The 13,624-nt window shown below is 42.4% G+C and overlaps 1 protein-coding gene across 7 annotated transcripts in view; it reads right to left on the minus strand.

Moving 5' to 3' along the window:
• Positions 1–2,965: 2,965 nt before the first annotated feature.
• TRMT9B (tRNA methyltransferase 9B (putative)) overlaps positions 2,966–13,624 on the minus strand; it is a 40,945-nt gene continuing 30,286 nt past the window's right edge. For all 7 annotated transcript variants that reach the window (XM_081127396.1, XM_081127394.1, XM_081127398.1 and 4 more), the window contains one exon: positions 2,966–10,157. In XM_081127396.1, the coding sequence (XP_080983522.1) occupies positions 9,127–10,157 (1,031 nt within the window). In that variant the 3' untranslated portion in view covers positions 2,966–9,126. The remainder of the gene's footprint in view (positions 10,158–13,624) is intronic.

Consider the following 13,624-nt stretch of genomic DNA (forward strand, 5'->3'; position numbering starts at 1 on the left):
TAAAAAAGAAAAAGACAGAAGTCATCGCTTCATCACTCTCCATTTATTCTGGATGTCCTGTTTGTCCTTTGAACACAATATCTGTGCCAGACATTTGGACAGGATATTACATTTGCCGCTGTGCTAGCCGCCACCCCCCTCCCCCGACAGCTATTTCCTTTCCTGATACTTTGAACCTCAAATGCAGGCTATATCTTACTTGATTCACTCAGGACTGATACCATTAACTTGATTTTACAGGTGAAAAAATTGTACAGATGAGGAAATTGATGCTCGGGAGGGGCCAAGCAATTTGGTAGAGCCAGTCAGCCTTAACAGCAGCGAGAGACAGAACCTGGGAGTGGGGGATAGCACTCAGAGAAAGGGGGTCAAACCTGACTTTCTGCGGTGATCACATCGGAAGGAATGCAAACGTTGAATCACCATGTCATATACCTGAGATTAATATATTGTATGTCAACTATAGTTTAATAATTAAAATGAGATAAACACACCCCAAAACAAAGGAAGCCATTTGCTCTCTCTTCTCCTGGTCCGAGCTCACTATGCCCTCTCTAGTTTATCACTGGTGCTCTGAGGACCCTCTCCCCAGGCCAGCAGCCAGGGGGAGTCACCCTCAGCTTTGAGAAAGGGGTCCCTTCAAAACCTAAAACCCAAGGCACGGCTGGCATGGCTCAGCAGTTGAGCATCGACCTAGGATCCAGGAGATCACTGTCCGATTCCTAGTCAGGGCACAAGCCTGGGTTGCGGGCTCGATCCCCAGTAGTGCAGGAGGCAGCCGATCAATGACTCATCATTGATGTTTCTATGTCTGTCTCCCTCTCCCTTCTTCTCTCTGAAATCAATGAAGACATATTTTTAAAATCCAAAAACCTAAAACCCAAGACTGCCAATTTTTGGTCTTCCAACTCTAGAACTCCTGTCTAGGTGAAAGGCAAAATGTGATTTTTTCTCACCCCCTACTAGATCCCCCGGGCTGGGAAAGGGAAAAGCAGGAGTGTCAGGTGCAGGGAATTAAAGGCTACAGAGACCGCACTGGCTCACCCCCAGCCCAGTCAGCCCAGGGCTGACCGTGTGAGTCTAGATGGCCTCAGAAACATATATGCCATGGGGTCGGATGTGACAATTAGGGGGTTGAGTGGGGAGGTGGACAGCCTAGCTGGGTGATGGGGTGTACCTAGCGAGGAACACCCTGGGAACCTCCCACTGACTCAGTCCCCACCAATTTGGCCTAGTTTTGGTCTCCCACTGTTTGCCAAATTGCACGTGTAATATTTTGAAGTTGTTCAAACCCTCCACATGGCAACAGTTGATAGTCTTAAGTACTCCAATGCAGCACTAGCAGCTAAAGACCACAGTTTCAGTCCTTTCTGGCCTCTGAACATATTTAATATCCCCCCAAAGACCTGCATTCCTTTGTCCACAGATTATACAGTCTTACTGCCTCTCACTCAAGTATAATTCTCTTTTGTTATCGCCAAACCCCGCCTTGGAAGATGTAACAACTTGCTGTGACAGCCTCTTGTCTCTGCACGACCAGATCCGCCTGAGCCGCTCCCCGGGAGCAGGCTGGCGCCCGGGCAGCAGCGGCCCCGACCGGCCAGCAGAGGGCGGCCTCGCTCCGCGCCCGGCGGCCTCGGCGAGCTCCCCGCGGCGCGCGTTCCAGGTTCTCGGCCTCCCAGGCCCCAGGGGGCGGCGTGGGAGCCGCGTTTCCTTTTCTGCTCCCTGGCCCTAATCACGGTCTAGTTTTTTTTTGGTTTTCTTTTTGTCTTAGCTCTGCATGTATCTTGTTTTCCTTTCTAAGCCTGCCGGCGCCTCGCTGTGTCCCCTGTCCCCTGCCGCACACTCCTTCGCATCTCAGCACCCCCCTCCCCCCCTTCGCGGGGCCCCTGAGTGATCCTTCTGCTAAAAATAAGCGTCAACTCTCCTTCTCTCTTTTTGAAAAAACCATCGGTGATACAGGAAGGTTTTAAAATTGCTAATATTGCATGCAAATAGCAATACCCTCAGTGTAAAGGGCTGTAGGGTGGTGAAGTAGAAAATCAATGGGGAGCAGAATTGGGGTGATTTCCTTGAAGATGGGACCTGAGCTGGGCGCTGCGGGTGACAAAGATCTGGATGGATGCAAAGGGCCACAGCTTCCCCAAGGAATACAAATGCTGTGGTGTGGTGAGGAAGACAGGCCTGTTCTTGGGCGGGGCAAGTCCCTCCTTGGAGTCAGTGACCACTGAGGTCTCAGCAGCTCAAGCACCTGGCGGTTTCCACCTGCTGAGTCTGCTCAGGGGAGCACTTTGGGGGGACACCTTCGTGGGGACACCTGGGTGGGGAGTGCCGTGTACAGTAAAAAGCAGTATGAAAGTTGACGGTTTACTTCTGATTCCAACAGTCAAGAAAACTGTAAAACCTGCAAAAACATCTGTTAGGCAGCTAGATAGCTTTTAAGCCAAATCTGTGCTTAGATACTTTAAAAAAGGGAACATAAACACAAAGATGGAAGACCTAAAGACAATAACCAGTGATGCTTTTAAAGGGAGATTTCTGCCAGCAAGGACACAGCAGGCGACTGAGGTTTTATTGATTCTTCCCAAAAGGCTGGCACAGAGTCTGTTTCACTTGTTACCAGAACTGTTCATTTTGGTCTCCCAAGCAGCCACCCAGCGGGGCAAACCGAGCTCGGGGAGGCGTGTGAGCTGCTTCCACCCCAGGGGAGGGGCGGGAGGTGGTCAAGGCTGCACCGGGCCAGGGCCCCTCTGCTGCTAGAAGGCAGCCCCGCTGAGCTGGGCTGGAGCCACCGCAGAGCCCACACCCCCTCCCTGGCTTCACACCCCGGCTCTGATAAAGAGCTGGCAGCCTGCAGGAGGAAAGGGCCGCAGGGTAACAGATATTCTTGCATCCCGGGAACTTAAAAAATGACGTTCTTCCAATATTACAACCCTACTTCCACACATGCCCACTTTCAGACAGTCTAATACATCTTTATTCATCTTAAAAGGTTTTTTTTAGTTAATAATATTCCTTTATTACCCAGTTAAAGACAACCTATTATTCAACGGTTATCCTTTAGACAAAGATAATAGAACTCAAATACGAACTGGCCCAGTTCTGTGGAAGGGTGAAGAGGGGCTGACCTAACTGAAGGAGGATGGCACTGTCCTGTCACACTCTGGGTGGCAATGAAGGCAAAACTAGGCTCATCTAGTAACATTTGTGAAAAGTACACTTCACATAACAAAGAAACTAATACATTTCATAAGCATACACATTACACCATTTTAATGATACTTATTACAAAAAGATCCTAACATCGTTGTTGATGCAAATAAAATATCTTCAAATTGTCCCCACAGTAAAGATATTTTACATCAATTTGTGCTTTTAAAACTATTGCTATCTTCTTCGGGGAAAAGCTAAAGTAACTGTACATTGTAGGAAAAAAACAGTTTTTGTACTTCTAATACAAATACACATCAACACCAGAAGAGGCACACCATTTAACAATTATCTTTGAATTTCCCACAACAGCAAAATATCTATTCAATGAAATACATTTCTATGGTAATTGCTAATTTAATGTTTTGACATGTGCATAAGAGAACTGCTTTTTCTTGGTCAGTAATGACAGCTAACACTAGATGTCTAGGAATATGTATATTTACATCATACATATTTAAGAGAACATCTAAAGAAAATGGGACATTTTCCGTATACATATTCAAAGTGTCTCAGAAGTCTAACTGGGGCCCAGAGTGAGACTTAAGTAGTGCCAGGGTTCTGTGTAAACAGAGTAGAAAAGCAGTCCTTACCTAATGCACTACCTACGTAAATAAAAATCTAATGGAAGCGGTCTGATTAGCTCACTAGAGGAATGCCCGTCATTCAACCATATTCCTGCTAAGTGACCATAGATATTAACGTAATTTCTTTGGGGAATTCAACATTCAACACTGGCTGCAGAGGAACTGCTGTGACCCACTGTCTTTTCTCTACAGAGGTAACAAGCAGAGAAAAAGAAATGCTCCGTGTAGAGAAAATATATTGTTTCATATGGATTCATTAATAATTAATTGGGTTTGGGGAAACTTTATTTCCCAGCTCTAGTTGAAGAAAAGACAAAATAAATATGTAATTTCCGAATGAGAGATCCAATTTGACAATTGACTCTCACTAGTGGTCCATCGGATTGGTTATATAGATTATATTAGAGTTCGAATCTCACCCAGATAAAGTGATTTCTTGTGCATGACCGGTGGGGAAGAGCCAGATCTAGAGGGGACAGCATATGTGTTAAAACTGAAATGGTGCACATCCCTACTAATGCGTCACACACTGTGGGACCTGTGGGGAACCAAAAATAGGACAATTCACAGTTAGTCTTTTCTCTCTGATTAGCTTTCTCAGGTTTCTGTGTTTGTGTTCTCTATGCCATGCCTAATGCTTTCTGTTTGCATTATAATTTTAATTCTTGGGTGGTGAGAGTTCTTTTTAAAATACTCTGACTCGTTTTGTAGATAGCTGAGGTGCAAATATGGGGTCTATAGCATCAAAGCAGTAATCAAAATGAATTAAGGCTGGGATGAGAGGAGCTGAGCGCTCTGGTTTGGGGTCTGCCGATGCTCCTGTAATTCCCTTTCACTCCCATGGTTTTTCCATCTGCTGGATGGGCGCATGATATGACCTTTGAATCGATGGAATGAGGCCTGTTTTCTTTGGAGAAGGATTGCAGTGATGGCAATGATTGAAATCCAAGCTCATATCTAGGGGAGGTGATAATTACTTGTCACTATGTGATTTCTAATGAATGCATTATTTAAAACGGCAGATTGTAGGGCAGAGAAAATTGGGTTCGATTGCGGGAGATGAGGCTGAAAATAATTTAGAGTCAATTTATGAACGGCCTCCTAAGGAGTGTGTATTTTATTCTATCAGACTGATTATTTTCTGAAATGCGTTCCACAGAATGCTTGTGCTAGAGGATGCCACTATGTCTCCGGCAAGCTCAGTAAACTAAGTCCAAGTGTGCTTTAGGGTAGGAATTAAATACACTAATATGCATTGTGATTTCCAGGGAGGGTGTTTTATGTATTGCTTTTCTCAAACTCAACAATATGACTTGGTAGTAGATATTCATTGCCTTATATCCTATGTATCTGGGAATTTGCAGGGTTCAGTAAACAAGTGGAATGAATGAAATATCTGAATAGCCCTCAAATTTCTCGCCTATAAAATGGGCTCACCTATTAAAGGATTGAAGAGTTGGAGAAAAGCAATCGCCCAACATTTTGTGACCAAGACTATTTTTTTTTTTTTCCAATTGAAATAAAATTGAAACAGACTTGCAAGTGAAAAAAATAAATATAAAAGATGGGGGAAAATATGTAAGGGACAGCTATGGAATTATTGTCTAGCTGTGTAGCCTTTGCTTAACCTTGCTAAAGCTCATTTGTAAAGGGGATAATCACCTTGAAAGGCCCTTATAGTCCATCTAGTACTGTGACTGGGCGTACATAGTGTTGTGGTTGAGAGCACTGGCTGGGGGGGTTGGACTGCCTGGGTTTGAATCCCAGCCCCACCCCTTACTAGATGTGTGATACTTAACTATGGGTGTGACTGTGAGTCTGGGCAATTTCATTTCTTTCTGCCTCAGTTTTCCACATCTGCAAAATGGGAGCAATAAATATGCTTATCTCAGAGGCCTGTGGTGAGGATGACAGATAAAATAAGTGTTAGATATTACGGAAAGTTAGCTGCTGTTATCGATATATTTCAGATTTTCTACACGGTAGGAGACAAAAGCTCCGGCCTGCCCTAATTTGTTCTTCCTAGACTGTAGCGGCTTGGCCAGTGTTTATACCTGCTCCGCGTCCCTCCTAAAGTGGGTGCTCACAGCTCACTTCTAAGCTCCTCCACCAAGTTCAACACCTGGGTTAGACCCTCTGTCCTCCTTGGAACCCATTTATTTTTATAAAAAATATCCACCAGTTTATGCCTTTTTGTGGCCATTAATATACAAGTACATTGATGTTTCCAGCTGATTTATAGCTGGATTTTTCTCTGTCTGGATTACCTCCAATATTTGCCCATTCAACTGATGCTCAGTTAAAATGCAGAGGAACTCTTGACATTTAGAATTTGCAAGGACACAGAAAGGCAAACTAGAGACAAGAATTGCACAGCATCCTGCAGAAGGATGAGCGATGAGAAAGGAGGCCCAGTATGGTGCCCCAAGGTATTTGTTAGATGGCCTGCTATCTACTACGACATGCTGGTGTCATTTCATCACTGTAGTGACAATTTAAAAATAATTTTAATGGGCCTCTTGCATGGTTCCCACCATAACGTTATTTTGATTGCAACCTTTGTCCATGTAATGCACTTTCCCCAAATTATTTGACTGTTTACATGGAACTCCTCAGAGAAGCCAGTGAGGCATCAGTAAGCCAGCAAAGGTTTGTAAAAACATTCTGACAATCCCCCAGACGCTACCTTCTACTTTTGATCGTGGGACTCTGCTGGCAAGTAAAAGAGAAGGAACAGAAAAGGCACTGCTGGACCAGTATTAATGATGGACTCTGAGCTTTCAGATTATTTCAGATAGAGCAGCAAGATCTATAATCAAGCCAGTTAAGGCAAAACGAACACTCACAAGTAACCTGTGGACATTTAAACTCACTATGACTTGGAATTCCTTTGGAGGACAATTTTAAAGATTTTTAAGTGATTGAGAAACTTACATTAGGCTCTTCCATGGCTATGTACATATATTGGAGATATATGATATATATGGATATATATCCAAAGGCAGAAGTTAGATTTAAGAGTGCTTTCCACATGAATATACCAAAGAGATTATATCAACCACGAAATTAAATATTTGCATACAAAATGAGGTCTGGATGCATAGAATTCTGTGCTGAGCACATGAAGAGGGAAAGATTGCTATTATTAATGGTTTTTAATTTACAGCCCGTCGAAGTTATGTGAAGATATGTTTTTCTCAAGAACCATTCTAGAGAATCGTTTTCTACAAAGTGTGTGTGTGTGTGTGTGTGTGTGTGTAGGAAGATGTTCATACAGGGTGGCTCAAAGCTTTTTGGGGCAGTCTAATGAACTGAGTTCTACGTAAGTGGTAGGCTTCCAACAGATTTCTCGCAGCAGGGCTGGGATTAAAGATACATCTGACAACAGGCTTCAAAGAGAGGGAAAATCCACTCGTAATAAAAAGGCCACTCAGCCTTAATTGTAAGAACTTCTCTGACTCTGAGAATGTTTTCTTTCCACCAATAAAATGACTTATACTCATGGTTTAATGTCCTAGTATAAGAAATGGAAGACACTGAATTAATTTTTAATTTATATCCCACTTCTCTGCCTGTTTTCACTGTCCCTTTAATGCAGGGGTGGGGAACCTTTTCCTGCCAAGGGCCATTCGGATATTTATAACATCCTTCGAAGGTCATACAAAATTATCCACTTAAAAATTATCTATGAAAAAACCTGCTAGATTTATTGAATTTTGAGTCCCGCTTGCGGTTGCCTTGGCAGGGCCAGACCAAGTGATTTCGTGAGCCCTCTGTGGCCAGCAGGCTGGACATTCCCCACCCCTGCTCTAATGCAAACTATACTGAATAATAGAAATCTTGTCTCGTTTCCACCAGGCAACCTCATCAACCACACGGGGATGGCAGAGTCTCATTTTACAGCCAAAAGAAAGTTATACACATTTACAATTTTCAGTTAAGCATTAAAAAATAATTCTTTAAGTTTCTTTGAAAGCAGCATTATTATTTTAAATTAGAGCACAGTCGCTGAAGGAAAAAAGAAACCAAAATCAAATAAAATCTTTTACTGTTTTGGTTAATTTTAATGGAAAAGAAAACAGGAATCAGATTTTCATCCAGGATTACAATGGCCCATAAAGTAAAAAGGCTTTTGTTCAATGTCCATTCCTCATTAAGGAACTGAGGCCACATTCCTGGGTCAACTTACTTGCGCTTCTCTTATATCTCTAGTCATGTCCTAAGTATATCTGTGCTTCAGGATCCATGACACGGATGTAAACAGACCCACGGTTAAATCTATATGTATGCAGTTACCACACAAGGCCCAACCTATTGGTTTGTGTGTAAACTGCCAGAAATTCAACCTTTAATTAATAGAACTTGATTCTGACTAAATCTCTAATATAATTAACAAAGTGTGGTTACTTTCAAAAGGATAAATACCCTATATTATTTTTAAAAGTTCAACAACTGATCTCCCAGCAAGGCCAAATATCTTACCCCTTAACAATCTATTGATACTAAGAGCCAAAACAGAGCTTCATTCTCATTTCCTAAATATCCTTTCAGTCCATAAGAAAATCATCCTTCTAGGTGAAAACTCCTCACTAGTCAATTTGGTCTTATCATAACTGTATAGTCCTGTCTCTAATAAGGTCAGAAAAATACCAACTTCAAACACCCACATAGTCCACTCTCTATATGCTAACAGTGCCTTAAGAAACTTCTGGGTGACACTGATAACCTGTTATTTACTTATCTTGAAGCAAGTTTCCTTAATCATTTTGAAAAGTCCTGTAACACTTCTTTTCTCTCTCTACTGTTTCTCACCTTTCTGAAGACTTTAAGTAGAAGCAAGGCCTTGGCATAATTTATCCCAAGGTGCAATTTCCACCCGTGCGATGGACCAGCTTTACCTGTTATCTGGCACACAGGTCTAAAATATAATCTGAGAAACAAGTTACTCCCCTAACTTTATAAAAATGCCATTTTTAGAAGGTATACTTAAAAACAGAATATTTTAAAATAAGTTTATAATACTGAAAAACAATATACATGTAGTCTCATAATTCATCTTTCAGGGGGACAACCCCCCCAACTCTATCGAAGTTCACTTTATGTTGCTTCTTCAGATCTCTTACATCACAAATGCCCTTCGTCAAATGCCTCAGATGCCAGGCTCTGTTTTTATCCAAAGATTAAAAAGATGATCATTTCATAATCTCTACAGACCAAACCTAAATGGGTTAAAAATAAACAAAACTGGATGCAAACGCAGGTAACCAACCCAAACCCAGCGACAAGAACTGGCAGCTCATCTCTGGAGGAGGTGTCCCAGGCGAGCCGATCAGCCGCTGCTCTCCTTCTCCGCCACGATGCACCAGTTGCCGTGGTCGTTCCCGGAGCTCAGGATGTGCAGCTCGGACACGTTTTCCCGCACGAGGCCGCAGAGCTCCCCTTCCCGAAACACGTGGTAGTAGCGCATAAAGGCTCTGGGGTCCACAACGTCTGGCTCTTGTCCTTCGACAGACGTTGTGTCGTCCGGGATGGAATCTGTGGGATCGACTGCAGAAATCCTTCTCAGTATTTTACTCGCAGAAGGGTTCCCCTCCTCTAAGTTGCCCGAAGGCACACACTTCTCATTAGTGTCGGTGCTGTCCAGAGGATTCCCATCACCGTTGCTCCCGATTGCTCCTTGATGGTCCCCATTTAGGTGTTTTGCTGCGGCTGGTGCTCTCAGCCACTCCAAATGTTTCGGAGACGTTTCCACAAACACGTCCTCATTTAAATTTTGCTCTCGTGGTGAGAATGGCTCTTGGGGCTCTATGTCTAAACTAGAGTGTCTGGAAGGCTGGATGGATACAGTGCTCGTGGCCCAACCTTCTGTGTTTTTCACGGGTCTCACTCTTTCCATTTGTTTCCTCAGAGCTGACTCATCCAAAGATCTGGAGCAAAACCATGAACGAAAAGATTTTCCTAAGGTGTTACAGAATCCATTTTCTTCCCCACCTTCCTTAGAAACATTTGCACAACAAGTTCTAGCCCTAGCAGGTTCACAGTCCAGGCTGTGGGAGCGTTTTGAGTCACGTCGCTCCTTGAAACAAACAGAGCAGCTACACACGGAGCAAGGAGGGCCGCAGGGGTGGCCTCTGTCTGGATGTCCGCACGGTGGCCTCCGCCCGGGCTGGCTGCATGCGGAGAGCAGCCGGGAACACAGCGCCCTGTTCCACGGCACCAGCACGTCCTGCTTCTCAAAGTGCCGGTTCTTTTGTTCCATAGCCCACACGTAAATCATCAGCTGGCCTCCAGGAACCAAGACTCGGGCCATTTCTTTTATTGCTTGGATTCTTCTTTGTTTTGTAGAAAAATGATGTATAACTGAAAAAAGAAGAAACTCGAGCTCAATGTGTATGCACATACATAAACCTATACTATACATTTATGTATTAGTATTTTCCATGTAACACTGATACAATTTTGACATGTAAAATCTCCTTATTTCCTACAAGGCAGGGCATATGGTAGAAATAGCACAAGTATAACTGTAGGAGAGACATAGTTTTTAGCTTCAGCTCCTGTAATTAGTAGACAACTGACCTTGGGAAATTATTGAACTGATATGGACTTTAAGTCTCTTCATCTGTGGCACATAGAATAAATAATGTGTAAAATCTCTTCCAGCTCCCAAATCCTATCAATTAACTGGAGGATGACCAATGTGAATTGATAAAAGTTGCAAGGAAGCACTAAGTTAGGTGTTACTAGTACAATTCTATGAAGTAATTCATTGCTTTAATGAATGACTGGTACTTCTAAAGCACTGAAAGAGTAATACCACTAATCAGTGTTAATAAAGCAAATAGCAGTTAAAGATTGTCCTTCTGTTTAGATAATGCAAAGATAAGCCAGCCAAGCTCAAGTCCAAACGATTGCTTACCATTTTTAATAACGTTAATGTCCTATAAAATGGTTGTGTATATTTTTAAAAAGTCAACTTGTAGGTCATCATTTTTACTTTCAATCCCTGCAAAGTTAGAGTTAGAGTCAAGCAGGACTGTCTTTATCTAATCTTAAGTGTGGTATTAGGCAACTTTTAATAAAAAATATATAGGAAGTGTTCATTTGTTAGCTCCTAGGGGAGTTTAATCACAATACTGTGCTACGAGAAAACATCAAATTATTTTTCCACACGTGGGCCTACCACATATCTCAGTTAGTCACTTGGGACTAAGTCAGTTAGTCCCAAGGGAAGTCTGGACATTGCTGCTCATATGTACCAGTCATGAGGGCAAGAGAGTGAAACCAGTCCTATAACCCTCACCACACTCCAGCTATTGGTAGTGGTTTTGGGCAAATAAATTCCTATAGTTTACCTGGCACAGAGATAGTAACTGTCTGAAGCGAGATTATTACATAGATACAGCTGTGAAAGGAAGATCACCCAGCAGGCACACTTTGCACTGCTGTCGATCAGGGTTTTGTTCCGACGAGCAGCGCCCGGACCCTGGCACCACGAGACGTGTCAGACCGGAGGTGTGAGGCTGAAGGGAGTCTGAAGAGCAGGACAACAGTGTGTGTTGTCCTCCATCTGTCAGTAACTAGCCTTGTGATCTTTGACTAATCGCTTTATCTCACTAAGCTTTAGACTGTTCCCCTAAGTCCCATCCCAAAGAAAGAGCCCTTTATGGGGTTAATTTGAAAGCATACACTTCGCCTCTTCAACTGTAAGCTCTCAGAAGCCACGGTTTAACATAAAACAGGGCTTCTCGGGTGTAATGGGGGAAAACTGGGGGCCATCTCTAATACTCGCAACAGTAAAGAAAAATTAAAAAAAAATAAAGCAGGGTTTCTCAGCCTCAGCGCTACTGACATTTGGGGATAGATAATTCTTTGCTGCAGGGGGCTCACCCACCAGATGAGAGCGGTACACACACACACACACACACACACACACACACACACACACACACACACATACACGCTCATTGTGACAACAGCTGACACATCCCCTGAGGGTGGGGACAACATCCCAAGCTGAGAACCACTGGCATAAAGTGAATAGTTGAGGGACACTATTTTAATATACTGGTGCCAATTTTTAAGTAATTTTGCTGGACTGTTCTGTTTTGGGGGACTATTCAAAAAGTAAGTAGAGGGTTTCATTTTGTACTCTGTCATTAACACAAGGAATGCTTAATTAGGTATGATGTTTACCTCTCACATAATATTACTGAGACGTGGGAAAGCTGAAACGTATTTCTTCATGTTAAGATAACCAAAGTGTCAATACAAAGAATTCTACATAGGGAAGTAAATGTATAGGGACATAGGAACGACGGTCTATTGAAATTTCTCATAGTTCTAAATGGGAAACCCAACTGGAAAATGACCACCTCACATTCATATGTAGTTACAGTTCACAAAAACACATGCTGTGTTTCTACTTAAGGAGACATTTTTCATCAGAAGATGACAACCAGTCTGTTCCACTTCCTCTGGGACAAGGCATGAGACTTCAGCTGGAATTGGAGAAAGACTTGACCATGTACACTCGGAGCATTTCCCCAAAGTAGGAGAGCTGGTCAATGGCCACGACAGAGGCTCAGCAGCCTCGCCTGGATGCAGGCAAACTAAAGCAAAGCAAAGAATCCTCCCTGACCTCTCTCCGATTTCTAGGTCTTTAAGTGGAATGACCAAACCAAAGACTTCCTTTCCACTAAACATGCTAAGCATTGTCTAGGGTTGCTTGATGCCACAAGAATTCCTCCTCTTAATACTGACAGCCAAATGGACTTAACAATTTCTTTTCTTCTCTTTTCTTTCTTACCTTTTATTTATTGTTGACACTATTATAGATGTCCCCATTTTGGATTTAACAGTTCCAACTGCACAGAGCAGGCTTCCATGGCAACCATCCCCTGCCAGTCCTAACTAGTTCCAAGGTTATGGCATCCAGGCCTCAATATACAAAGATACAGCCCCCATCTAATGTTGAATACGTGCACTGCTCATCTATTTCAGGGGAGAACAAACAGTTTTATGCTGAGTTTTTATCTGGTCAGTCAGTTTTATATAGGCTTCCCTTCCCTTCCCTTGCTTTAATAAAGCTTGCTATATTCAAATAGAATAATTTTTAAAGTGTATTGGAGCAAATAATTTGCTTTGCAAAAGATTTTTTGCTTTGCAAAAGAATTTGCCATAAGATTCCCTTAAGTAGCAAGTGTCCCAAACATATTGAAATATGACTAACATTAGGTTTCAGGAATACGTGTATTGAGTAAAATAAGCCTTCCCTGTGTAAATTTCAGGCATGGATTTTTGCTGTTTTTTTTTTGTTTTTTTTTTAATGTTTGGCATGTGTATTTATGGGCACACTTGCTGGGAGGCTATGAGAAACATTCCCTAGATTTATGAACAATCTCTGGCAGTAAGAGAGCTGAGTGGCATTATAAAAACAGTGCAATCTGGAACCAGGTGGGGCTCTTCCCCAGTGACTTGCCTACCAGCAAGTGGCAGATTGAATGACATATCCTTCCAGGTGGCATTAGTCCTACAATATTCTGCTAATAAAGAGCATTTTTAATGGCCTGAAAAAGGTAATATGACTTCTAAATACCTACTTCATGTTGGAAGATCTGGCTACACTGCAATATAACAAAGTACCGTTTTCAATGAGTAAAATTCCTCTAATAATTTTTTACTGATAAATAAATTGGAATGAGTCATCAAACAGAATACAATAACAGTTTGAAAGTTTAACCAGTTGAAACAATTATGTCCCACCATCAGTACATTTGAGATTAGTCAAATAATTCAATCAGTTGACATATTTTTAAAAATGCGAT

This window comes from Miniopterus schreibersii (assembly GCF_964146895.1).
Source record: "Miniopterus schreibersii genome assembly, chromosome: 2".
NCBI lineage: Eukaryota > Metazoa > Chordata > Mammalia > Chiroptera > Miniopteridae > Miniopterus > Miniopterus schreibersii.